This window comes from Panthera tigris, chromosome C1 (assembly GCF_018350195.1).
Source record: "Panthera tigris isolate Pti1 chromosome C1, P.tigris_Pti1_mat1.1, whole genome shotgun sequence".
Taxonomy (NCBI): Eukaryota; Metazoa; Chordata; class Mammalia; order Carnivora; family Felidae; genus Panthera; species Panthera tigris.
Genome location: NC_056667.1, coordinates 85,111,946 through 85,124,016, shown reverse-complemented (window position 1 = coordinate 85,124,016; position 12,071 = coordinate 85,111,946). Strand labels below are relative to the sequence as shown.

Genomic DNA, 12,071 nt, shown 5'->3' with positions numbered 1-12,071 from the left:
GGGGCACCTGTGTGGCTCAGTCAGTAAGCGGCCAACATCAGCTCAGGTCATCATCTCGTGTTTTGTGGGTTCAAGCCCCGAGTCAGGCTCTGTGCTGACAGCTGAGCCTGGAGCCTGCTTCGGATTCTGTGTCTCCCTCTCTCTCTGTCCTCCCCTGCTTGCTCTCTGTCTCTGTCTCTCTCCCAAAAAAAAAAAAAAAAAAAAACATTTAAAAAAATTTTTTTAAAAGAGGTGGGACTCCAGAGACTGAAACTGCAGGAGCTGCTTTCAGTAAGCTTCTAAAACTTAGCTTCTCCCTATAGTGATAAAATAGTTAACAACACAAAATGGCAATAAGCCAAAAACAAAACCAAGAGGTAAGCATGGCACTTGTATAATGATATTCAAAAGAGAAGATTAAACATCCTATCCACAAATGGAGGCACGAGATAAATTTAAAAGCTTAAAATTGATCTACCTAAATGCACAGGATGGTGAGGAGCGTGGCTGTCTCTGACTTTTTAAGGCACGTAGTTTGTCTCCCTGGGTTATACTATTTTTCATTTCCACGTCTTCATCCTCTTCTAAGTTATTCTGGAAAAAAAATGTATGTACCATAGAAAGGTTACTCTAAATAATTTTGCTTTATATTGATTTCTTAATAGACTATAGACTCTATATTTCGTATAGCTGATCTTAATAAAGATTATCTTAAATAGCTTTAAAACACAGTGAGTTCACATTATCTATCTATCTATAGAAAGAGATAGATATATAGATATAGATATATAGATATAGATATAGATACACTAACAAATGTTCAACTATTCATCAATTAAATATATCGGTCAAATTCCAAATCAAAGAAGCACAGGTATGGATGCGGTAGAATTTAAAAGGAGCTCCTTGTTACAATGGACCACAACCAAAGAGAATCTCATGCACACAAAAATCATGTTTTGGAATATAGCTCAGACACAGGCTCAATAGACACATTACAAATAGGTTTCCAGAGATTACTAGGATCCATCACTGCAAATTCTATAATTTACTTACAAAAATGAAAGATAAAACAATTTAGGATATCTATGTGATAACTTGTTAAGATCAATTAACACTAATAAAAACATCCAAGACCTTTTGAGAAGGAGTTAAAGCCTACTAGATTGGGAAAGTGTGTTTCCTGCTGAAATAAGTCTTACAGTTTAAAATATGTAAGTTCCACGCTAGGTCTTTTCACATGCCAGCTCACATTTAACTCTCACAACTCAAGGCGGGCAGGACACTATTACCTATAAAGATTTTAAAAAGGAGGTACTCAAGGCACGTGGGTGGCCCAGTCAATTAAGTGTCCGACTTCAGCTCAGGTCACGGTCAATGAGTTTGAGCCCTGCATCCAGCTCTGTGCTGACAGCTCAGAGCCTGGAGTCCACTTTGGATTCTGTCTGTCTCTCTCTCTGCCCCTCCCCCACTCATGCTGTCGCTCCCTCTCTCCCAAAAATAAACAAACATTAAAAAAAAATTTTCTCATAGTATTCCCTGATAATTGCTTGTATTTCTGAGGGATTGGTTGTAATAATTCCATTTTCATTCCTGATTTTATCTAGTTGGGTCATCTCCCTTTTCTTTTTGAGAAGCCTGGCTAGAGGTTTATCAATTTTGTTTGTTTTTTAAAAAAAACCAACACTTGGTTTCATTGATCGGCTCTACAGTTTTTTTAGATTCTATATTGTTTATTTCTGCTCTGATCTTTATTATTTCTCTTCTTCTGCTAGGTTTGGGGTGTCTTTGCTGTTCTGCTTCTAGTTCCTTTAGGTGTGCTGTTAGATTTTGTATTTGGGATTTTTCTTGTTTCTTGAGATAGGCCTGGATTGCAATGTATTTTCCTCTCAGGACTGCTTTTGCTGCATCCCAAAGCATTTGGATTGTTGTATTTTCATCTTAATTTGTTTCCATATATTTTTTAATTTCTTCTCTAATTGCGTGGTTGACCCATTCATACTTTAGTAGGGTGTTCTTTAACCTCCATGCTTTTGGAGGTTTTCCAGGACTTTTTCCTGTGGTTGATTTCAAGCTTCATAGCACTGTGGTCTGAAAGTATGCATGGTATGATCTCCATTCTTATATACTTATGAAGGGCTGTTTTGTGACCCAGTATGTGATCTATCTTGGAGAAGGTTCCATGTGCACTCGAGAAGAAAGTATATTCTGTTGCTTTGGAATGCAGAGTTCTAAATATATATGTGAAGTCCATCTGATCCAATGTTTCATTCAGGGCCCTTGTTTCTTTATTGATCCTGTGTCTAGATGATCTATCCATTGTTGTCAGTGGAGTATTAAAGTCTCCTGCAATTACCACATTCTTATCAATAAGGTTGCTTATGTTTGTAATTGTTTTATATATTTGGGGGTTCCTGTATTCAGCACATAGACATTTATAATTGTCAGCTCTTCCTGATGGATAGACCCTGTAATTATTATATAATGCCCTTCTTCATCTCTTATTACAGTCTTTAATTTATAGTCTAGTTTGTTTGATATAAGTATGGCTACTCCAGCTTTCTTTTGACTTCCAGTGGCATGATAGATAGTTCTCCATCCCCTCACTTTCAATCTGAAGGTGTCCTCAGGTCTAAAATGAGTCTCTTGTAGACAGCAAATAGATGGGTCTTGTTTTTTTATTCATTCTGATACCCTATTTCTTTTAGTTGGAGCATTTAGTCTAGTTACATTCAGTGTTATTATAGAAAGATATGGGTTTAGAGTCATTGTGATGTCTGTAGGTTTCATGCTTGTAGTGATGTCTCTGGAACTTTGTGGTCCTTGCAACATTTCACTCACAGAATCCCCCTTAGGATCTCTTGTAGGTCTGGTTTTGTGGTAATGAATTCCTTCAGTTTTTCTTTGTTTGGGAAGATCTTTATCTCTCCTTCTATTCTAAATGACAGACTTGCTGGATAAAGGATTCTCAGCTGCATATTTTTACTGTTCATCACATTGAAGATTTCCTGCCATTCCTTTCTGGCCTGCCAAGTTTCAGTAGATAGGTCTGCACTAGTCTTATCAGTCTCCCTTTATATGTTAGAGCGTGTTTATCCGTAGCTGCTTTCAGAATTTTCTCTTTATCCTTGTATTTTGCCAGTTTCACTATATGTCATGCAGAAGATTGATTCAAGTTATGTCTGACAGGAGTTCTCTGTGCCTCTTGGATTTCAATGCCTTTTTCCTTCCCCAGATCCAAGGAAGTTCTCAGCTTTGATTTGTTCAAGTACACCTTCAGCCCCTTTCTCTCTCTCTTCCTCTTCTGGAATTCCTATTATACAGATATTGTTCCGTTTCATTGCATCACTTAGTTCTCTAAGTCTCCCCTCATACTCCTGGATTTTTTTATCTCTCTTTTTCTCAGCTGCCTCTTTTTCCATAATTTTATCTTCTAATTCACCTATTCTCTCCTCTGCCTCTTCAATCCAAGCTATGGTCACCTCCATTTTATTTTGCAGCTCATTTATAGCATTTTTTTAGCTCCTCATGACTATTTCTTAGTCCCATGATCGTTGTAGCAATAGATTCTCTGCTGTCGTCTATACTTTTTTCAAGCCCAGCAATTAATTTTATGATTATTATTCTAAATTCTTGTTCTGTTATATTGCTTAAATCATTTTTTGATCAATGCGTCAGCTGTCGCTACTTCCTGGAGTTTCTTTTGAGGAGAATTCTTCCATTTCATCATTTTGGATAGTCCCTGGGGTGGCACAGAACTGCAGGGCACTTCCCCTGTGCTGTCTGGAGTAACTTGTGTTGGTGGGCGGGGCAGCAGTCAGACCTGATGTCTGTTCCCAGCCCACCGCTGGGGCCACAGTCAGACTGGTGTGTACTTTATATTCCCCTCTCCCAGGGGCAGGACTCACTGTGGAGTGGTGTGGCCCCTGTCTGGGCTACTTGCACACTGCCAGCCTTGTGGTGCTGCTCTGATGGGATCTGGCTTATTAGCCGGGGTGGATCTGCAAGGTGCACAGGGGTGGGAGGGGCAGGCTTAGCTAGCTTTGCTGTCAGTGGTCCCCTGTGGGAGGGGTCCTGCAGCACCGCGAGGGAGGCAGACCCATCAGAGGGATGGATCCACAGAAGCACAGCGTTGGGTGTTTGCACGGTACAAGCAAGTTCGGTGACGGGAACTGGTTTTCTTTGGGATTTCAGCTGTAGGATGGGACAGGGAGATGGTGCTGGCCAGCGCCTTTGTTCACTGCCGAGCTGAGCTCTGTCTTCCAGGGCTCACCACCTCTCCCTCCCGGTGTCCTCTCACCCTCCTGCTCTCCGAGCAGAGCTGTTGACTTTTAACATTCCAGATGTTAAGTCCCGCTGGCTGTCAGAACTCCCGCAGTCTGGCCCCTCCACTTTTGCAAGCCAGACTCGGGGATTCCACCTTGCCAGGCGGGCTGCCCCTCCACTGCCCGAGCTCCCTCCCACCAGTCCGTGTAGCGCGCACTGTCTCTCTGCCCTTCCTACCCTCCTCCGTGGGCCTCTTGTCTACTCTTGGCTCCAGAGAGTCTGTTCTGCTAGTCTTCTGGTGGTTTTCTGGGTTATTTAAGCAGATGTGGGTGGAATCTAAGTGATCAGCAGGACGCAGTGAGCCCAGCGTCCTCATACCCCACCATCTTCTCTACTCACAATGTTGGTTTTTTTGAGAAGAATTAGTTTTTTGAAAAAACAAACAAAATTGATAAACCTCTAGCCGGGCTTCTCAAAAAGAAAAGGGAGATGACACAACTAGATAAAATCATGAATCAAAATGGAATTATTACAACCAATCCCTCAGAAATACAAGCAATTATCAGGGAATACTATGAAAAATTATATGCCAACAAACTGGACAACCCGGAAGAAATGGACAAATTCCTAAGCACCCACACGCTTCCAAAACTCAAACAGGAAGAAATAGAAAACTTGAACAGACCCATAACCAGTGAAGAAATTGAATCAGTTATCAAAAATCTCCCAACAATAAGAGTCCAGGACCAGATGGCTTCCCAGGGGAATTCTACCAGACATTTAAAGCAGAGATAATACCTATCCTTCTCAAGCTGTTCCAAAAAATAGAAAGGGAAGGAAAACTTCCAGACTCATTCTATGAAGCCAGCATTACTTTGATTCCTAAACCAGACAGAGACCCAGCAAAAAAAGAGAAATACAGAACTACAATATCCTTGATGAATATGGATGCAAACATTCTCAATAAGATACTAGCAAATCGAATTCAACAGCATATAAAAAGAATTATTCACCATGATCAAGTGGGATTCATTCCTGGGCTGCAGGGCTGGTTAAACATTCGCAAATCAACCAATGTGATATATCACATTAATAAAAAAAAAAAAAAGATAACCATATGATCCTGTCAATCGATGCAGAAAAAGCAATTTCTGACAAAATTCAGCATCACTTCTTAACAAAAACCCTCGAGAAATTAGGGGTAGAAGGAACATACTTAAACATCATAAAAGCCATTTATGAAAAGCCCACAGCTAATATCATCCTCAATGGGGAAAAACTGAGAGCTTTCCCCCTGAGATCAGAACACGACAGGGATGTCCACTCTCACCTCTGTTGTTTAACATAGTGCTGGAAGTTCTAGTATCAGCAATCAGACAACAAAAGGAAATCAAAGGCATCAAAATTGGCAAAGATGAAGTCAAGCTTTCACTTTTTGCAGATGACATGATATTATACATGGAAAACCCAATAGCCTCCATCAAAAGTCTGCTAGAACTGATACATGAATAGAGCAAAGTCGCAGGATACAAAATCAATGTACAGAAATCAGCTGCATTCTTATACGCTAATAATGAAGCAACAGAAAGACAAAGAAACTGATCCCATTCACAACTGCACCAAGAAGCATCAAATACCTAGGGATAAATCTAACCAAAGATGTAAAAGATCTGTATGCTGAAAACTATAGAAAGCTTATGAAGGAAATTGAAGAAGATATAAAGAAATGGAAAAACATTCCGTGCTCATGGATTGGAAGAATAAATATTGTTAAAATGTCAATACTACCCAAAGCAATCTACACATTCAATGCAATCCCAATCAAAATTGCACCGGCATTCTTCTCGAAGCTAGAATAAGCAATCCTAAAATTTGTATGGAACCACAAAAGACCCCGAAGAGCCAAAGTAATATTGAAGAAGAAGACCAAAGCAGGAGGCATCACAATCCCAGACTTTAGCCTCTACTACAAAGCTGTAATCATCAACACAGCATGGCACTGACACAAAAACAGACACATAGACCAATGGAATAGAATAGACTCCAGAATTGGACCCACATAAGTATGGCCAACTAATCTTTGACAAAGCAGGAAAAAATATCCAGTGGAAAAAAGACAGTCTCTTTAACAAATGGTGCTGGGAGACCTGGAAAGCAATATGCAGAAGGATGAAACTAGACCACCATTCACAAAAATAAACTCAAAATGGATAAAGGACCTGAATGTGAGACAGGAAACCATCAAAACCCTAGAGGACAAAGCAGGAAAAAACCTCTCTGACCTCAGCCGCGGCAATTTCTTACTTGACACATCTCCAAAGGCAAGGGAATTAAAAGCAAAAATGAACTATTGGGACCTCATGAAGATAAAAAGCTTCTGCACTGCAAAGGAAACAATCAATAAAACTAAAAGGCAATCAACGGAATGGGAAAAGATATTTGCAAATGTCATATTAGACAAAGGGCTAGTATCCAGAATCTATAAAGAGCTCACCAAACTCCATACTCGAAAAACAAATAATCCATGAAGAAATGGGCAGAAAACATGAATAGACACTTCTCTAAAGAAGACATCTAGATGACCAACAGGCACATGAAAAGATGCTCAACGTCGCTCCTCATCAGGGAAATACAAATCAAAACCACACTCAGATACCACCTCACGCCAGTCAGAGTGGCCAAAATGAACAAATCAGGAGACTATAGATGCTGGCGAGGATGTGAAGAAATGGGAACCCTCTTGCACTGCTGGTGGGAATGCAAACTGGTGCAGCCGCTCTGGAAAACAGTGTGGAGGTTCCTCAAAAAATTAAAAATAGATCTACCCTATGACCCAGCAATAGCAGTGCTAGGAATTTACCCAAGGGATACAGGAGTACTGATGCATAGGGGCACTTGTACCCCAATGTTTATAGCAGCACTCTCAACAATAGCCAAATTATGGAAAGAGCCTAATGTCCATCAACTGATGAATGGATAAAGAAATTGTGGTTTATATACACATGGAATACTACGTGGCAATGAGAAAGAATGAAATATGGCCTTTTGTAGCAACGTGGATAGAACTGGAGAGTGTTATACTAAGTGAAATAGGTCATACAGAGAAAGACAGATACCATATGTTTTCACTCTTATGTGGATCCTGAGAAACTTACCAGAAGACCATGGGGTGGGGAAGGAAAAAAAAAAAAGAGATTACAGAGGGAGGGAGCCAAAGCATAGAGACTCTTAAAAACTGAGAACAAACTGAGGGCTGATGGGGGGTGGGAGGGAGGGGAGGGTGGGTGATGGGTATTGAGGAGGACACGTGTTGGGATGAGCACTGAGTGTTATATGGAAGCCAATTTGACAATAAATTTCATATTTAAAAAAAATTTTTTTAAGGAGGTGCTCATAGAAGTTAAGAATATTGCCCAAGCTCCCCTAAGCTCTTCATGACAGCTATGATTTTAAAATCAGATTTCTTAACCCCAGATACAATGTTCTTTCTAAAATATATGCCACAGCACACTAACATTGCACCAGTAGAGATTTTATTTTGCCCATTTCCTCCCCTGAATAATTCATATGAATTTGGTAAGATTCCTTGCAGCCATAAAAGTCCCCCCCACCTCTTTAGAGCTAGAACTCTTATTTGATGAAGGGTATACAAAAATATACTTCCCTCAGTCAAATCCTAGTCATTTCTGATAGCCATTCCGGGATCAAAATACTTCTTTTCTCCCTGTCACCTAAGGTGGGTTGCATGAACACCTCTGGGGTGAGTAGGCATGTCCTGGGTAAAAAGACCACACCTTACTACTATAGCTCTGAGTGTAAGAAAGAAAAATAGACCTACAAAGCACACAGCCAGTGGGAAAGAAGAAATGAAGATAAAAGCTTTCTAGAGGGGGTGATCCCTTAACTGGGTCTTAAAAAAGCAGTACACGTGAAGCCAGCCAATTCACACTTTATCATCCTGGCAAAGAACAATAGTTCACCAGTCACAGGATCCTGGAACCTTAAAGTCAGAGGATTCTCTTTAAGTCATAAGTTGCCCATAGATAAAAGTCTCCAGAATCCGTAATTGTTCATCTCTGTCCATACAACCCCAGTGGGGAAGAATCCATTACCACCCAAGGAAGGCTGCAGGAAGGGAAATAAGGCAGGCCTGAAGGCTAGGCTTGCTCGCTGGATGGTACACAACACAATCAACATGGGTGTTGTTACCGGTTACTTGTACCTGATGGAAGGACCAGCACATAGCCAAAGTCTCTAGAATACGAAGTGGGGTCAAGAAGTATATAAGCCTTCAGGGCACCTGTGTGGCTCAGTCAGTTAAGCATCTGACTTTTGCTCAGGTCATGATCTCGTGGTTCGTGAGTTCCAGCCCTGCGTCGGGCTTTGTGCTGACAGCTTAAAGCCTGGAGCCTGTTTTGGATCCTGTCTCCCTCTCTCTCTGCCCCTCCCCCACATGCACTCTGTGTGTCTCTCTCTCTGAAAAATAAAGATTAAAAAAAATTTTTTTAGTAATAAAAAAAATATATATAAGCCTTCATGGGATAGACTTCTTGAAGGACCTGACAGGATCTTCACCCTCATCAGTCAGATTCACTGTCTAATGTGTGCCTTTGTGGGAAAGCCAAGAAAGTCTGTTTGTCTTTCCAACTAGGGGAATCTTTGTGTTCCCAACTTTGAAATTCCTTCAAAATTCTAAGGAAAAGTGATCCTCAACCTAAAATTCCAAAATTCAACCTATCAGTCAAATGTAAAGGTAGAACAAAGATACAAAAATTTACCTCCCACACACTCTTCCTGAGCAAATTATTACAGAAGGTGTCAGGGAAAAGGAAAGAAGATAACAGGAAATCCAGGAAAATTAGGAATCTAACTGAAGAGTGTGAAAAGAAGGCCTCAGGTCAGAACGGTGTAGTGGGGCTAGAGAACAACCAGTCGAGGGTGGAAAGGAGTAGTGTCTTCAGGAAAAGAATGAACTTGGCAAAAAAAAATTTGCTGTGTTAAGATTTTGAAAAAATTCTAAACTGCTTGGCAGAATTTGTGGGGGCCAGGGTCAGGGCGGGAGTGGGAAGGGGGGGGAGATAGCATTATCTCTTCCCAAGTACACAGAAAACTATGCAAATAAAAAGGCAATTAACTCACACCTGAACTCATGTAACACTGTGTCAATAATACTTTAATAAAAATAAATAGATAAATATAAAACACTAAAGAAGTAGATAACTAACTCTGCGAAAAACAAAGAGAGGGTCAACAAAGAAAAGAGAGTAGACTACCAAGCTCAAGAGTGAACAATCCTTACACGGTAATAATGTACATATTATTGGGTTTCACAAAAAAATTATGATATATAGCCATATCAGGAAAAGCACAGGGAGCATGTTAACATCTGGCTGGGAGAGCTAAATCCTATCTACCACAACCAGGAGGCAATTGAAAAATGTCCAAAATCAATAAATTGTTTAATATAGCATTAGAAGGGAAACATTTATGTTTAGAAATATGGTAGTGAAAATGTGGATGTAATTTGCTTAGAGGTTTCCCCTTTTGGGAGTTGGTCTAGGGGTACAGAAAGGTGGGATAGGGTACTGATCTTTTTTATCAGAATTCAGTACTTTTTGATATTTCTAAAAGTGTAGTCACATATTACTTGAAAAAATGAATACTAATTTAAAAAGATACACAGTTTAAAAATTAACACTATTTTACATGACAGTTATGTTACATGTGTTTTCTCCCCACTTTATTATGTATCTTAAAAGTGAAATATTTTTTTAATTATAATACATTTCAAATGTAGAAAACAATAAAAAAACTGCAACAGACAGCTAACTACCCAGATTCAATATATTTTCTACTTAAGCTCCTACTTTTAAGGGGTTTAAAATACCCTAAATACTTTTCCAAGAAAAAGAAAATATTACATATAAAGACTCTATGATACTTGTTTGTCATAAGTAATAACAAAATACAGATAAAAGTGAAAAATTATTAAAACCACCTACATATTTACCATCAAAAGCAAAACACATTAGTACTCTGGCATATAGTCTTCCAGACTTTTCCCTGTGTTATTCATACCATCCCCCACCATACTTCTTTCTGACAAAAAGAGGTTGAGTTACATATATGCTGCTCTGTAATTTACTTTTTCACTTAAAAAAATACATTGTTGGAAGTATTTCAGGGTACATTTAAAAAACAAAAGACCAAAAAACCTCTACATGATTATTCTTTATGGCTACATAAAATCCCATGGTCTACATATACCAAATTTTATTTATTTTACCCTTAGTCAGGTTTTTTTCTGTCTTTTGTCACTATGAACAGCTCCAACAAATATCCTCCTCTATGCATACGGCTTTTAAACACTGTCCTATTATTGTCTTAAGATAGATTCACAGAAGTGCAATTGCTAAAGACATTTTAAGGTCTTCTGACACATATTGTCAACCTGCCCTCCACTTTAAACTCCAACTGGCAATCTTTAAGGTCTTATTTCTGAAATCCTTGCTAATACTGCATACATTCTTTAATCTCACTCAACTTGAGAGGCATACATAGCATCTCGTCATTTAAATTTGTATTTCTTTCATTTTCTAGGGAAGCAGAACATTATTTACGCTTACCAGCCATGACGATTCCCATTTTGTTTTATTTGTGTATATGGTATTTTCACATTGATTTTTAAGAGCTCTTTATATTTAAAAAATAAGCCTAATTTGAATATGTTGCAAACATTTCCTCCTAGTTGATTACTACGAGAAGAATGAACTGGGTAAGGTGAAGACGTGGGACAGGGAGGAGGGGGACCCAGTTAAGTGGCTCATGCAGTGGTCTGGTGAGAGGTGACAGACTGGATTTTAGGGTATGAGAAAACTCGTTTTCTTAATGTTTATTTATTTCTGAGAGAGAGACAGAGCGTAAGCAGGGGAGGGGCAAAGAGAGGGAGACACAGAATCTGAAGCAGGCTCCAGGCTCTGAGCTGTCAGCACACAGCCCCACACAGGGTGCGAACTCACAAAACGCAAGATCATGACCTGAGCCAAAGTCGGATGTTTAAATCACTGATCTGCCCAGGAGCCTCAGGGTATGAGAAAACTCTTAAGTCAGGACCTGGGGAGAGGAGAGGGAGATCTCCCCAGGACCTGGGGAGAGAGAGGAGAAAGATCCAGACATGCAATACAGGTCTGAATAAATCTGCTGAAACACAAATCACATATTTTTTGTCTCAATGCATCACCCTTTATTTTATTTCTGTGGCTATTGTATGAAGCTTCAGCTCAAAGGTATAGAACATATAAGCCATAAAACCCTCAGTAAGAGATTAACAGCCTTCAAACTCTCAACAAAACATTAAAACAATGTTATTCAAACTACATTTAAATTATGGAATTAAGAAACCAGAAAAAGCTGTAAGAAAGAGGATTCTGGCCTTCCGGAATCCTGAATATAACACACAGACATGAATACAACTAAGCTCTGTATTTATCAGGGCACCTAGAACACAAACACCTGTGAGGGGAAACTATATTAGAAAACACAGTTCCTCTCTCATGAGGCATGAATCAGTTCCAAGAATTGTGGACCTGGGGCAGTTCAAAGACTCTCCTCAACGGGCGCTGGTAGGTCTCATTCTTTCTACCAAATTCATTCCTTATAATAGCTAACAACAGTCACAACTGATGAATGCAGGGAACCTACCCCAGGCCTCCCTTGTGTTCTTAGGCACGAGCCCTTCTCCCCACAGAGTTCCAGTGCAGACCCTCTCTGGCCTGAGCTGCTTAGATTCCCTAGAATTTGCTAAAAAGAAACAAAGTCACGTGGTT

The 12,071-nt window shown here is 39.7% G+C and overlaps 1 protein-coding gene across 5 annotated transcripts in view; it reads right to left on the bottom strand.

The window, feature by feature from the left end:
* CDC14A (cell division cycle 14A) overlaps window positions 1-12,071 on the bottom strand; it is a 183,787-nt gene that overhangs the window by 25,109 nt on the left and 146,607 nt on the right. For all 5 annotated transcript variants that reach the window (XM_042998004.1, XM_042998001.1, XM_042998003.1 and 2 more), the window contains one exon: window positions 458-573. In XM_042998004.1, the coding sequence (XP_042853938.1) occupies window positions 458-573 (116 nt within the window). The remainder of the gene's footprint in view (window positions 1-457; window positions 574-12,071) is intronic.